Source organism: Cygnus atratus, chromosome 29, assembly GCF_013377495.2.
Source record: "Cygnus atratus isolate AKBS03 ecotype Queensland, Australia chromosome 29, CAtr_DNAZoo_HiC_assembly, whole genome shotgun sequence".
In the NCBI taxonomy this organism is placed as follows: Eukaryota; Metazoa; Chordata; class Aves; order Anseriformes; family Anatidae; genus Cygnus; species Cygnus atratus.
In genome coordinates, this window is record NC_066390.1 from 259,092 (window position 1) to 273,250 (window position 14,159).

The following is a 14,159-nucleotide window of genomic DNA, read 5'->3' on the forward strand; positions in this document are numbered from 1 at the left end:
GGGCGGGAGCCAAAACTCCCAGGGGGCCCCAAAGGGTGGGAGTGGGGCTGGGGGGGCAGCCTGGTCTAGGGTGGGGGCTGATCCTGACCCCCAGCCCCAGGGGGAGTGCGGGGTCCTGGGCCCATGTCCCCGTCCTTCCCCTGCTCTGCCCAAGGGCTCCCCCCAGGTGCTCCCCCCCATTCTAGGGTGCTCCCGGGTGCAGGACCATGGCGTTGGCCCCCATTTGGGGAGAGGGGGCCCAGCTTGGGGGCCGTGACCCCCCTCTTTAGGTCTGGGGTCCCCTTTTGGGGCCGTGATCCCCTTTTGGGTCTGGGTTCCCCCTTTGGGGCTGTAACCCCCCTTTGGGACCATGAATCCCCTTAGGGTCTGGGGTCCCCCTTTGGGGCCACGCTCCCCCTTAGGTGCTGCGATTCCCCCCTTGAGTCTGGGGTCCCCTTTGGGGTCGGGGTCCTCTCGGCTGCCGCAGGCAGGACGTCTGGGCAGGAAGGCCCCAGTTTTCCCCATTCCCTGCTGGAGCTGGGCAGGGGGGGGCACGTTTTTGGGGTGCCCCCTTGCAGCGCGCCCCAGCCCGGTGGGCTGGGGGTGCCCGTTCTCAGGGACCCCGGTGGCAGCCAGGCCAGGGGTGTTGCCCCCGCTCCGTGTGCTCCACAGGGCGGGGAGAGGGCTGTGCTGGTGGGCAGGGGTTGGGGTGCAAGTGGGACCCCCGCGAACCCCCCCCCCCGGTCTGGAGCCGGTTCTGGTTTGTAAATGCACAATAAAGACGAAGGGACACGGAGCGGGCGTGCTGGTGGTCCTGGGGCTGGGGGGGGGGGTCGTGGGGAAGGGGCTGGGAGCTTGGAACAGGGGCTTGGGGGGGGGGTCCTGGGGCTGGGGGGGTCGTGGGGAAGGGGCTGGGGGGGGTGTCATGGGGTAACAGTTGGGGGGTGGGGACGTGGGGTCGGGGCAGGGGCTGGGTCTGGCCCCATGGGGTTGGGACCGGGGCCAGGGGAGGGGGCTGCGGCGCTGGGGGATCTCTTGGGGCTGCGATCAGCGGGACCCCCCCCGGGCAGCGCCCCCGCCCGCCATGCCCCGAGCAGCCCCTTCTCTTCTGCCCTCCCGCGTCTACCGCTCCGAACTACACTTCCCATCACCCCTCGCGCGCCACTTCCGCCCCGTCTCTTTTCATCTCTCGCGAGAACCGCGATGCCCACTGGGAACTGGAGTCCTCCGGCCCGCTCCGGGCCGGTGCCGTGCGCGCCGCGGGCGATGCCGGGAGCTGTAGTCCGGGGGGGCGGGGACTCGGCTTCCCAGCGTGCCTCGCGCGGAGCCCGCGCTCCTGCCCTGCTCGCGCGCTCGCGCTCGCGCTCCCCGGGGTCTCGGCGGCGGCGGCGGCAGCGCGGGGGGGGCGGCGGCGGCGGCCGGGGGCGGCTCCGACCATGTCGGGCGAGGAGGAGGCGGCGGAGCTGACCATCGCCGAGGACCTGGTGGTGACCAAGTACAAGATGGGGGGGGACATCGCCAACCGTGAGTGCGGGCCGCGGGCGGCGGGGGGGGGGGGAGAGGGAGGGGGGGAGGGGGACGCCGGGGGTGGGGGGGCAGCACCGGGGGTACTGGGAGGGGCGGGGGACGGGGACGGGGACGGGGACGGGGAGGGGGAGGGGGGGAGCGGGAGGCGGCGGGCCTGGGGCAGGCGGCGCGGCCTAGCGCCCCCCCGGGCCCGTCTGACCCCGCCGGGGGGGGGTGGGGGGGGAGCACGGAGCCCCCGGGCCGTGGGGGGGGGCTGCGGGGGTCCAGGGGGGCCGCTCCCGGTGCCCCCGGCCCGGCCCCGCTCGGCGGGCGCTGCCCGCACGTGGCCTCCGCGCCCCACGTGCACCGGGGGGGGGGGGGGCAGGGCCCGCCGGGCTCCCCCCAGGAGGGGCGGGCGGGGGCACGGCCGCACAGCCCCCCCCCCCCCCCCGGGCCTGGCTCCCCCCGGTGCCTCCGGTCTTTTGTTAGGGGATCGACCCCCCCTGTCCCGGACCCCCCTTACGGGGGGGGGGCAACGGGGCCGGGCCGGGGCGCGCTCCCGGGGCTGGGCAGCACCGGGCCGGGCCCTGTCGCCGCTCCCCCACCCCCCCCCCAGTCCCGGGACCCCCCCGGGGTCAGTCCCCTGATCCCAGCTGCCCCCCGTGGCTCCTGCCCCCCCCCCCCCCCCCCCCCCCCCCCCCCCCCCCCCCCCCCCCCCCCCCCCCCCGTCTCGGTTTTAAACGTTTATTTTTGCTGCATCACCCCCGCAGCTCGCTGCCCCCTGGAGCTGACAGCTGCTGCCCGAGGCCCCGGGACCGGCAGCGCTGGGGGGCCCCGGGAGCACCGTGCCCACCACCCCCCCGGGGCTACCGTCGGGCTCCTCGAGGCACCCCCTGATCCTCAGCGGGACCCGGCTGGGGAGCGACGCGGGGCTCTGGAGCTGCGTCAGCCCCCCAGGGCTCGCAGCCTCCCGTCGGCCCCGCTCTGCTGCCCCGAGCGTTGGTACCGGGGGGGCAGAGCCCCCCGTGGGACCGGAGCCGCTCCCCGGCGGCTTGGCACGCCGGCTTCAACACCGGCCACCGGTTTGGCACGCGGAGCGGCCGCCCCGGGTCCGGTGGGGGACGGCAGCTTGGTCCCGGTGTTTGTCTTAGTGGAGTTGGGAGCGTGTTGGGGAAGGGCGAACGGAGCCACGGCAAAAAGATTTCCTGGTTCGCAGCACCCCGTGCCCGTGGCGTGCCTTCGGTGCCGCGAGGTGCTCGCGGCCCTACACGAGGCGTTGTGGAAGGACGGAGCGGGGTTAGGAGGCTTCGTGCCGGCTGCTGTCCGGTTTCGTCCTAACGCTCTAAGGAGCACAGCTCTCCGCTTGTCTCCCCGCAGCGTTTGCTTTAACGCTGTCATTTTTCACCTCCCTGTGTCCTGCCACCCGTTAAACGCCTCCTGTGTAGGAGCATTGTCTGTGCTTGGGAGCGTTCCCAATTCGTAAGCGTCTGTGACACGTGGAAAGGTGACCGAAACCGCCCGAAAGGTGTCGTGCAGGTGAAAGCTTCGGGTTTTGGCAGTGTCAAGGAAACGATAAGAACCTGTCCTCGGAAACGCCTTCTCGGGCACTTCCAAAGCACGTACTTACACCCAGAACGTGCACCACCGGTGACAGAAGCTCCCACCGAGGGGAAGCGCTTCACAGGGCGGCTTCTCACAAAAGCAACGCGCTCACGGCGCGGGGGGAAGCTGCGAGGATGCCTTTTACACCAGGACCTGAAAACTTTAGTGTAAGCCTTGCGAGTCCTGGTCGAGCGTCCCGGCTTCACGAGAAGGATGAGGGGGAACGGCAGCTGGGGGCTGCAGGGAGCCCGCGGTGCCGTCGAGGTGTGTTGGTAGGGGAAAAGCCGTGGGGCTGTCCTGCAAAGCTCCAGGCCCGCTGGAGCCAAAAGGCTGCCAGGACTCGTAGGCACCAGAATACGCCCCAAAAAGGGGGACAGGCAACGTGTGAAGCAGGCAGCGAAACTCGCCCTGACCTCCAGCAAGGCGCGCGGCGTCCCCTGCGTCAGCCGGGCGCCGTGTCGGGGAGCAGAGCACGCGCCCTGCCTTAGAGCCGCGATTCTGCAGCGTCAGGGCCCAACGAAACGGGCTCTGCTTCGCCTGCTCCGGGCCCTCTGGTCCCACGCGCCCGCAGCGATGGCCCCTGCCCCTTTGATGTGCTGCGCGTCTTGCCTCCTGAGTAATTTCCAAACCTGTTTCTGGAGCTCTGACTTGGCTGGAAAGAATGTGGGAGAGCAGTGTTCCTGCTCGGCTGCTTTGTTGAGCAGGGCTCGGTGTGTGAGGCTGCAGCGCTTCATCCATGCAAATCCCAACTTACCTCTGTTTGCTCGCGCTCTTCAGGGAAGCGGCTCGGGAAAGCCAGCTCTCAAAAACACAAAATAAACATTAAAACGGGTTTTCTGTGTGTCCGCAGCCCTCTTGGTGAAAAGCAGAGTCGAGAATCTTGCTCCCCACAGAAAAATGGATCGATCTCTTGCCCCCGCGGTGCTCACCGTTACCGCGCTGTGACGGCTCCGTGTCTGTGCTTCTCTCCAGGGGTCCTGCGTGCCGTGGTGGAAGCAGCCAGCTCGGGAGCGTCGGTTCTGTGCTTGTGCGAGAAGGGAGACGCCATGATCATGGAGGAGACCGGCAAGATTTTCAAGAAGGAGAAAGAAATGAAAAAAGGTGAGGCCTGCTCCAACGCGGCCGTGTCGGTTTGGGCCTGTTGGGTGCCCGGTGCGAGGGGGCAGCGGGGCAGGAAGCGCCGCTCGTTATCGTTAGAACTGGACTGCGTCGCCCAGAGAGCCGGTATCAGCCCAGATCACCCTGCTTGTCCTGCTCACAGCATCACCAGTGAGCCGGAGCTTCGTGTTTTGTCCCTCCCCGAAACGAGGGTCAGTGGGGGCAGCGCTGCCCTCCCTATGGCCGGCCTGGAGCCGCCCTGGAAATGGTGACACCTGAACGTGGCACTGAGCTCCCTGCGTTGTGCTCTGGAGGCTTGGGGTCCCTTTCGCAAGCGTCTTAGTGCCGGGGATCCGTTTCTTTGGTGGGTGCCTGGGCAAAAGGAAGAGCCGGCGCAGGAGCACGCCACGCGCTGCAGTCCTCCTGCTTTTGGGCTGGAGGCGGATGCAACGGGGCATTTCACACAGCTTTAAAAGAACCTCAAACCTAAGCGACGTTCACGCTGCCCGGGCTGCTGCCTGCGCTGCGTGAGGCTGCGGGACTTCACGGGGGTTTCTGTGTTTTCCGTTCGCAGGTATTGCCTTCCCGACGAGTATATCAGTAAATAACTGTGTCTGTCACTTCTCCCCCTTGAAGAGCGACCAAGACTACATCCTCAAAGACGGAGACTTGGTCAAAATGTAAGCGTCTCGCTTATGTTTCTTGTGAGTTGGCTGCTGGCATCTGGGCTTTGCTTTTTAATCCTGCTCGGTGTGTTAAGTACTTCCCCGACGTGACTAATTGCAGAACCTAATAGCTAGTCAAGCTTTTGAAACACACCTGCATGTGGAATACTTGTAGAAGTCACACAAGTTTCCCGAGCCATTAGGCCCCACCTGTAATTAACTCTTTGTGTTGCAGCGACTTGGGCGTCCACGTGGATGGCTTCATAGCGAATGTAGCACACACTTTTGTCATAGACGCCTCCAAGGTAGGTTTGTAGTGCGGTGGTGTCGCTCCTGCAGCTGCTGCTTTGTGTGCAGCCTAAAGGAGAGAGCAAACAGCCGACGTGTGGTGCACCTGGTTCTACAGCAGCAGCGCAGAGCCTCGGGGAGGTGGCTGCTTGGGTTGCAAAGGTGCCACGGATCCGGTGTAAAAACAGTGCCTTTTGTAAAACCCCTCAGTCCCCTGGAAGGCGAGGGCTGGCGCGCTGCCTCAGCGTGTACAATTCTGCAAGGTTACAAAGAGCTTGGGACAGACCAAACGCAGGCGGCGCTGCAGCGAGGTGTTTGGAGTGTCTGCTGCGCAAATGGAGGTGCGGCTGGCTGTGGGGCGGGCTGGGCAGGTTTTCCTGCCCCCTCTGCTGGCCGAGGCACGCGGAGCCGAGCGCCGCGCTGCTGCCGCCATCACCTTCCCAAACCCGAGCACTGGGGGGGCTCGTTCCCCGGCCCCAAACACCCGTCCCTGTCGCCTGCTTTTCCTGTCCGAGCGTGCCTGGGCAGGCCTGGGGTAGTTTTTCTCACCTGGGGTCGGTGGCAGCACGCAGCCCTGGCACCCGCTGGCACGGGTGGTTGGTGGGCCAGGCCTTCGGTCGGGCGTTCTGGAGGTGAGGCCAAGCCATGCTCCTGCAGCCGGCTGCGGGAGTCGCTGTTAGGTGCGTGGAGCTGTCATGTAGGCTTGGAACAGGATTTTAGCTGTAGTCTGGGGAGGAGAACGGCAGTGTGGGTCTTCAGAATGGTTTTTCTCCTGTGGAGAGGACAGAAAAAGTTCATGAGATGTATTGGAAGCCTTTCCCCAGTCCATGTTCCTGGCTACGCAAGAGTCCTGTTCAGTCTTTGACAGCGATGAGCTTGTGTGAGGGTGTTCTTGTTGAAATTCAACAGGAAATAGCGGAGAAATTCAACAGGAAATAATGGAGAGCCAGCGTGGTTGTGGCTGATGCTCACCTGCTTTTTGAACAGGGGAAGGACTAACGGCAGAGCTGCGAAGCCAGTAGCTCCCCCACCTCTGACTGAGATCCCTTGCTCTGCTCGGGGAGGGTGTTTGGTTAGATGGAGGCTTTCTGTCTCCGGGCAGTCAGCAGAGCATTCTTGACAATAAGAGGTAAAAGAACTTAGCCCAAAGAGCCTTTATTTTCCCGTTCTTGCAGGAAAACCCCGTGTCAGGCCGTAAGGCTGATGTCATCAAAGCAGCTCACCTCTGTGCTGAAGCCGCTCTGCGCTTGGTGAAGCCTGGAAACCAGGTGAGCGACCGAGGGGTGTGGAAACGCAGCTCGGACGGGGCGAGGAGCTCCGGTCGCCTGTACCACACGGCTGCTTTGGGCATAAAAATGAAGGCCTGGGAAGCACGGCCCAGCTCTGTGGGGAGCTGGAAGCAGCTGTCTGCAGGCAGCGCTCCTGGGGGAGCACCGGCCCCAGGGTGGGGGCTCCTCTGTCAGCAGCTCTGGCTTCTTGCAGGACCCGAGTGCTCGCTTGTGTGAGGGCGGCTTCGCAGAGAAGCCGTGGGCGCTTCTGCTTGCCGGTCCTTCCCTTCTGGGGGCAGCCGGGCACACAGCAGATCCCCTGAAAGGGGCTCCCTTAAACCTCTCCCACTTGCGCCTCTCCCTTGCCTGCTGCTCAGACGCCTCAGCGGCCACAGGCATTCTCCTTTGTCGCCCTGTTACTATTCCAGACGTGCCTGGGTTTCTCATAGCTGCCGGTGTGATCCCCTAAAGGGACGGCTTGTGAAAAGGCGCTGGGTGCGACCAGGAGGCTGAGCTGACCTCGTGGTCCATGCCGTTTTTGTTGATACGGGGTTAAAAATGGAAGCCTGGCGCCGGTTCTCCTTTTTTTTTGGAGGTGTCAGAGCACCGCTCGGTTTATCACGGAACACTGTCGAGTGAAAAACCTGTCGTGCCTGTGCCTTGGATTTTATGCCCTTAATGTGTTTTCGTGTGTTCTTCATCCAGAATACACAAGTGACAGACACGTGGAACAAAATAGCCCACTCGTTTCACTGCACGCCAATCGAAGGTAAGGCCTGGGGAATAGCTGAGGCAGAGGTAGCAATGTTTTAATTACACACTGATCGAGATCCCGAGCTGCCCTCTTCAAATTCTGGGAAGCACACGCTGGCAACAGGTCCTAGACACGCCATCTCTAAACGCAGCAGCCTTTGCTTAAAAATCCCTTCAAAACTACCTAGATTCTTCTTCCTTCCTCTGTTTTTTGTTTTTGGTTTTGATCTGTTTTTAAAGATGCGTTAATCTAGGAACAACAGCCGTGGGCTTCCCGGGCTGGTAGGTGGTGTCCTGGCTTGGGGACTTCCTGCTGACCTTGGGCGAATCGCTTGGCCCTCTGCTGCAGACTTGGCCACTCGCAGTTCAGTCCCCTTTAGTAAATGCACAAAAGAGCTCATTTGTAATGCCGGATCCATTGCAAAAGATGCCCATAGATGCGCAGGGTATGTAATTTCCTCCCTCACAGCTCCAAACTGATTCATGTTTTCTTCACGGCCTCGATAATGAGCGGGGGAAAGGCGCTGGGGTAGCTTCTTGTGGAAAGGAGAAGGCTGGGCTCTTGTTTGAAAGGTGGCAAGAGCTGAGCTCGACATTTGGCACGTGCAGATGCTTTTCTCCTAGTTAGTGACATCACCAACAAACTGTTTTCAGCCGCGATTAAATTGGCCCATTATTAGTTAAGTTTCCTGAAACACCGTAAAGCTGGCGCGTTCTCTCCGCTCGCCTTGGCCCAGCCTTGGAAGGTCGCTGCCCTGTTCCCTGTGTGGGATGGCTTTGTGGGTCTCCTCAGTGCTCTGCTCCTTTCTCTGAGAAACCGTGGCATGAGCCGCAGCGAGGAGGCGGCTGCTCACACTGTCAAGGGAGTTGAAGCAGCCACTGTTTTGGAAACAGTCAAGTGCCGTAATTATCTAGGCACTGGCAGCAGCAGAAGGCCCCAGCTGATGAAAACAAACGGAGCTGCTGGCGGCCAGGCTCTCCCTTCCCGCTGGCAGAGCCATCCTCCCTGGACGAGACGCGTGTCCCGGGCTGGGCTGGGGGCAGGAGTGGCCGCGTGTACCCCTGGTAGGCTCCAGGCTGAAGGGGAACAGAAAGGGAGAGCGAGTTGGGCCCCCCAAATACGCCCTGAGTGCGGTACGGCCTAGCCAGCACCGAAAGTCTCCATTCATTTGACGTGTTTAAAAACACCCAGGAGCGTGATGCGTGTGCTCATGGGCTCACCTCCAGCCCGTTACAAGTGGTTGGTGAGTCGGGGCGCTTCACTGAGGAGCAGCAGTGCCAGAAGGGGTCCCCAACTCCTCCTGCAGGGGGAGGACTGTGGGGGTCACAGTGGGCTCCGGGGAGCTCCGCATCCGCTGACGTGCGGGGACAGCCCCCGACCAGCCGCTGACCAGGTGAAGCTGAGGAAGCTTTAACACCTGAGACGGTTTGGTTGGCTATTGGCTGCAGCCCCGGGTCCTGGAGGGTTGATAAATGCGAGGCTCGGGCGTGCAGCTCAGAGGTGTTAATGGGGTCTCTTATCGTGGCAGGGATGCTGTCGCACCAGCTGAAACAGCATGTGATCGATGGAGAGAAAACAATCATCCAGAACCCTACAGACCAGCAAAAGTGAGCATCACCTCGGGGGTTGCTGCCTTCCACGGTATCTGGGAGTGGCGTGGCTTGGTCTGGGGCTCTCATTTCTCACTTTTTGGCTGTGGGATCAGGCGGGGTGTGGCAGGTATGTTTGCACGTGGTGGCTGGCTGCCGCTGCGACGGAGTTTAACCCACAGGAAGAGCGCTCCCTGCATGAAGCCTTGCTTGAAGTCTGACCCAGGAAGGCAGACTCGGAGGTTGTTATCCCCTTAGCTTGCCTGTTCTACGTGAACGTGCACCGTGTCTCGGTGTTTGGGGTTTGTTCTGAGAAGGAAAGGCTGCAAGGCACCGATGTGACACTCCTCGCTGGCACCTGCGAGCGTTCTTGGTTTCCGTCCAGTTTCTTGAAGGAGTCCCCAGTAAATTGCAGCCTGTGGCCTTAGAGGCTGCCAGCAAAATAGCCAACTGTTGCTTGCCGTGGCCGTGGATGCTCGTTCAGCAGGAAGCGTGCCAAGGCTGTCGCTTGTCTCGCAGAGGCTGCCAGGAGCCCACTGCATGGTGATGGCTGTCAGTAGCATCTCAGGATGGTTTTGAACTAATGAGCTGGATGTGTCCTGCTCCAGCAGCTTCTTTCCCTCGGGGGTGCACTCAGGGCTGGGTCTCAAGCTGAATATTTAGAGTTTAGGGGCTTTAAATCCAGCACTTGGCTTGCGGGGTCTCTAGCGTAGGGACGTACCGGGTGCAGTGGGCTCTTGGCCTGCTGGGACGTGACCACAAGCTCAAGGAGCTGGCGCTGAATGTGGGGGACAGCTTCCCCCCCTCTCTGGGGATGGAGCTACTTGTCCTGGGCAGGAAGAGCACTGGCTTGCTGTTGTTTTTCTCTGCCCGCCTGTCGCTGATCAGTTCTATTACCTGGGACGTAAATCTTCGACTTCTGTGCCAGCTTTTGCTCTTCTGGTCGGGGACCCGCTCACTTCGGAGCACCCTGGCGCTGCTTTGTGCTTGCAGACCCTCACTGGCTAAGCCCAGTGTGGGCTTGTTGGAGGTGCTGTGGCTGCATGGGAGGTGTCGTCTTCTCTACTTGCCATTGTTTGACTCACCAAACCTTTTTCATCCAGGAAGGACCACGAAAAAGCAGAATTTGAGGTCCACGAAGTTTATGCTGTCGATGTTCTTGTCAGCAGTGGAGAGGGAAAGGTGAGTTGGGTGCTCCCTGCCCGGTGTTCCTCTGTGCGCGTGGCCGATGCGGCTGGGTTTGAGCACAGCCAGCGGTGCTGACTGCCCCATCCGCGTGGCTGCAGGGTCTCGCTGCGTCTCTTTGGGTGTAGCTTTTTCCGTCAAAAAAGTCAGGGCGGACTTCTACGGTGTCAGAGCCCGCCCGGTGCTTGCAGATGTAAACGTCCTGGCCCAGGCAGTTCTCTGGCTGAGGAGTTGCTGCTCTGCCCCCTTCCCGCTCTCAGCTCTGTTTGCATTTTCAGGCGAAGGACGCTGGGCAGAGGACTACAATTTACAAAAGGGACCCCTCCAAACAGTATGGCTTGAAGATGAAAACCTCCCGTGCCTTTTTCAGCGAGGTGGAGAGGCGCTTTGATACTATGCCATTTACTCTCAGGTATTTGCTTTTACTCGTGACCTCCCCACGTGTGCAGAGTTGGATGCTTTGTGTGAGCTTACAGACCATGCTGACAGCAAAAGCAGCGTGCTTTCAGTGTCTGTCACAGAGGGGGAGGCAGCTTCTGCTACTTTATGTTGGGGCTTGCTGTACTTGAGCCCAGGAGCGGGCAGAGGAAGGATGTTACGGGCTTAAACAGGAATCCCAGGCACAGGCTGAGGATCGGAGAATCTCCTGGGCCCTGCGTGGCAGGCGGGGAGTCTGGAATTGTGGCTAAAATAAAAAGGAGAGGAGTAAAAGCAGTGCCAGGGTGCAGCATGAGGAGGGGAGGCAGCTCCAATCAATTTTTGGATGTGACGTGCTTGCGAAATAAGGAAGCAACGTTCACCTGACGGGCTCTTTTTGTCTTTAAATCCACTTACCTTTTCCGCTCTCGGAAGGCAATCGTTCACCTAGCAGGTGCCTGCTCTGACAAACTGTTTTGTCACTGCAACACACGCAGCGCCGCCGGGCGAGGGAGACACAAGTGTAGAAAGTCCCCAGGCTGACCCCGGGGGCAATTCTGAAGCCTGCAGGGTGGGATCTGGCTCAGCTGTGGCTCTCTTTCCTCTGCAGGGCATTTGAGGATGAGAAGAAGGCCAGGATGGGGGTGGTGGAATGCGCCAAACACGAGCTGCTCCAGCCTTTCAATGTCCTCTACGAAAAGGAAGGTGAGTGCTGGTGGTGGGAGGGCTGGGAGCCGGGTGTGGGTGCCTGCTCAGCAGACAGCTGGCGGTCACTTCCCGAGGCCGATGAGACCGGCGCTGGCTGTGCCGTGGCACAAATGCCAGGGGTGCTCTTCAAGGGCCCTGGTATCCGTCCGCCTGGAAACTCGCTCCCCGCTGGCTTCTGGACCTTGTTTTGGAATTGTTCCAGCGATTAGACGAAATTTTTCATGGAGTAATTTCCTGGGCAGGAGGAGAGATTGACAGCCGAAGTTTTTGCTTACGGAGCAGGCTGGAGAGGCTGTGGGGTGGTGCTGAGGGAACTGTTTTGCTCTGGTCAGGGTTGGTCTGAGGAGCTCCCGCAGGCTGGTTTGTAGCTGTGACGGTGTGGGAATGGAAATGGGACAGGAATTGAAAGAGCACCTCACTGGGAACATCTGCCTGGATAGCCAGCGGATCAGATGCCCAGGGGCTGGTAGTAACGCCTGTTTCTGCTTTGCAGGAGAGTTTGTTGCACAGTTCAAATTCACAGTGCTTTTAATGCCCAACGGCCCTATGAGGATAACAAGTGGCCCCTTCGAGCCTGAGCTCTACAAGTCGGAGTTTGAGGTGCAAGATGGAGAACTGAAGGTTAGCTTAAAAAAACATAAGGTGCAAGCACATCTCATGAGTTGCCCTGTGTTTCTGCCTCTTGGGATGAAGGTGGGAAGTAAAATCCAGGAGACTGTGCTGGATGGAGAGGGGGTGAGCAGGAGCTTAAAAAATGAAAAGCTCAGCCCCTGCAGCCAGGCTGCCTGCACGTCCGAGGGCAGCAGTAGGTCATGGTGCAAATCACCGGCTCGTTGCAGCCCCGCAGCACCAGCAAAAATGTTTTAGCCCAGGTTGGGTTGCATCAAACTTGTGACAGCGGTACCAGCCCCTTCCTACGAGCTGCTGAGAAGCCCCGACAGCTGGCTCCAAGGCCTCGTGCCTCAGCGGAGCGCAAGGCTGCGGCATTCCCCACTACCGCTATGCCTGTTAGGACTTACCACCATTCCTTCAGGGGCTGGCGATGCTCCTTCTGCTGTAAAGGCATTTAAAGCCCTTTATCTTCTGTCAAAAGAAAGAAGTATGGCTTTCTACTCTCTTATGTTTCCTTCCTGTCTCCAGGCCCTTCTACAAAGTTCTGCAAGCCGGAAGACCCAGAAAAAGAAGAAAAAGAAGGTAATTTGGTCACGTTTTGTGGGGATTGGTGGCACCCAGTCAGCAGCACCCAACCTTAACCAAGTTCCTGTGTGGTTGAGTTTCGGGCTCGCCTCCGAGCCTGCCTCAGTGCAGCGCTGAAAGAACATGCTGGTGTTCCCCTGGTGTGGGAAGCGGCACCCTCGAGGCACCCTCTTTTCCTCCCAGTCAGGTTCCTCGGGTGGGCTCCCTCGCAGCTGCGTGGTCGGTCTGTCCCTCGCTGGTGTCCCTGAGCGCGTCTCCGTCCTGACAGCTGCCGTGGGTTTGTTTCCGCAGGCCTCCAAGAACGCAGAGAATGCCACCACGGGAGAGACGGCGGAGGAGAACGAGGCTGGCGACTGAGCGGCTCCCGCTCCCTCCATGTAGCACCCACTTCACACACACTCGCCCCTTTTTCCCCCCCAAAAAACAGAAACAAAATCTAGCACTGTTTGTCTCTTACGACCAAACAACAAACAGGCTGGACTTCCCACTGACAACAACCAGCTCCTGTTGACTTTGCCAATGAGGGAGGATTCTCTCAGCCACTTCAGACTACTTAAAAATAAAGCAGGAAAACAAAATGAGGAGTAAAAGCTAGTCTATATCCACTCTTTCTAACCTTTTATACTATTCATACTTGTTAAAGAGGTGAACAACTAAGCCGTTCCCAGTGAGAGGGAGTGTAGAGAGCTGCTTGCTTTCTTCTTCTTCCTTCTCCCTTTTTTTAATTTCTACCTTTACAGATTTTCTTGGAGGAAAAAAAAAAAGCTGATTACGCCCGAGAAAAAGTGACCTGTGTTTAGTGATATGGTACGCGCGTACAGTGTAAGGTGACCTGCCTCGCAGCGCTATCTCAGCTCCTCCCCAGCCGCGTAGGCATTTCTGTCTGTTACCTTGGGGCAGAGGATTTCTCACTTTCTTTTAGCCTCTAGATTGTATATTTCTCATTGGAAAAATACCAAATTTTGCGTCCCCTGTGAGACTGTAGGCTGTCCTGTCTACCGCGCTCTGTCTCTGCCTTGGTTTACGTATAAACACTCTTATTTTTTAATACACCGCTGTGGTGAGCTTGTTTTTAAATTGACTGCCCAACTTGAAAGGAAGCAAATCAGCGTTCCCCACCTGATGGCTCTGCGGAGGGGCAGGAGGCAGGCGAGCTGGCTGCCCCAGGGCCGTGCCTGCTGCTCTCCAGTTTGTTTAAATTCCCTGATGCCCTGGGGTGTTTTATTCTTCCTCGTGGCTGGTTTCCATGGCCTGTGAGTATGTTCCACTCTTTTATGTGTATTGGATCCTGGAAGGACATCCTGCCTGCACATGCTCTCGGTGGCAGTAGGCAAGGGAAAGGCTACAGCAGACTCGGGCTAGAGTCCAGCCAGGGGTATTGCTCTTTTCTAGTGTTTTTTTTTTTTTTTTTAAAGAAAAAAAAAAGCTGATTGAATTTCATGAATTTGAATGTGTGAGGTGTTTTTATGTACTGGTATCTGCTGATGGGGTCTCCGGTCCCTCTCCTTCTGTAGCTGAATTTGGGAAAATCCCCTGCTTTGAAAAATGCCCCGTCAGGCGGCTGCTCCCGGGCTCCTCCGCAGGCACCATGCTTCCCTGCCGCCAGCTGGGGTCTGCCTCAGCTCCACACGTGCAGATACTACCAAAGCCAATAAAAGAGAGTAAACGATGCAATACCTTTTTTTTCTGATTTTTTCCACCTGCCCGCTCCCATTCTCCACCTTTCCAGCTCTGTGGCGGCCCAGGGGCAGGCGGAGGTGCCGCGGGGTGGCGGGTCGTGGGCTCAGCGGCTGCGGAGGGAAACCCACCCCTCGTTCCCCAGCAGGAACATTTTAGCGTTTTTAAGCAATATCCTCTCTTATCGCCTTCTGTGGAGGAACGGCGGAGCTAACCTTTCTCCTCA

The 14,159-nt window shown here is 59.6% G+C and overlaps 1 protein-coding gene across 1 annotated transcript; it reads left to right on the forward strand.

The window, feature by feature from the left end:
* The first annotated feature begins 1,304 nt into the window (after positions 1–1,304).
* On the forward strand, positions 1,305–13,665 carry PA2G4 (proliferation-associated 2G4). The gene is made up of 13 exons (XM_035571616.2): positions 1,305–1,503; positions 4,060–4,188; positions 4,760–4,865; positions 5,086–5,155; positions 6,314–6,406; positions 7,112–7,175; positions 8,689–8,767; positions 9,853–9,931; positions 10,213–10,346; positions 10,962–11,056; positions 11,553–11,680; positions 12,200–12,253; positions 12,548–13,665. The coding sequence occupies exons 1-13, from the start codon at positions 1,416–1,418 to the stop codon at positions 12,611–12,613; spliced, it is 1,185 nt and encodes a 394-aa protein (XP_035427509.1). The 5' UTR covers positions 1,305–1,415; the 3' UTR covers positions 12,614–13,665.
* Positions 13,666–14,159: the final 494 nt, after the last annotated feature.

Coding starts and splice junctions, on each gene's coding strand:
- PA2G4 (XM_035571616.2), top strand. CDS start 1,416: ATGTCGGGCGAGGAGGAGGCGGCGGAGCTGACCATCGCCGAGGACCTG. Junction 4,866..5,085: donor GACGGAGACTTGGTCAAAAT/GTAAGCGTCTCG, acceptor TTTGTGTTGCAG/CGACTTGGGCGTCCACGTGG. Junction 5,156..6,313: donor TTGTCATAGACGCCTCCAAG/GTAGGTTTGTAG, acceptor CCGTTCTTGCAG/GAAAACCCCGTGTCAGGCCG.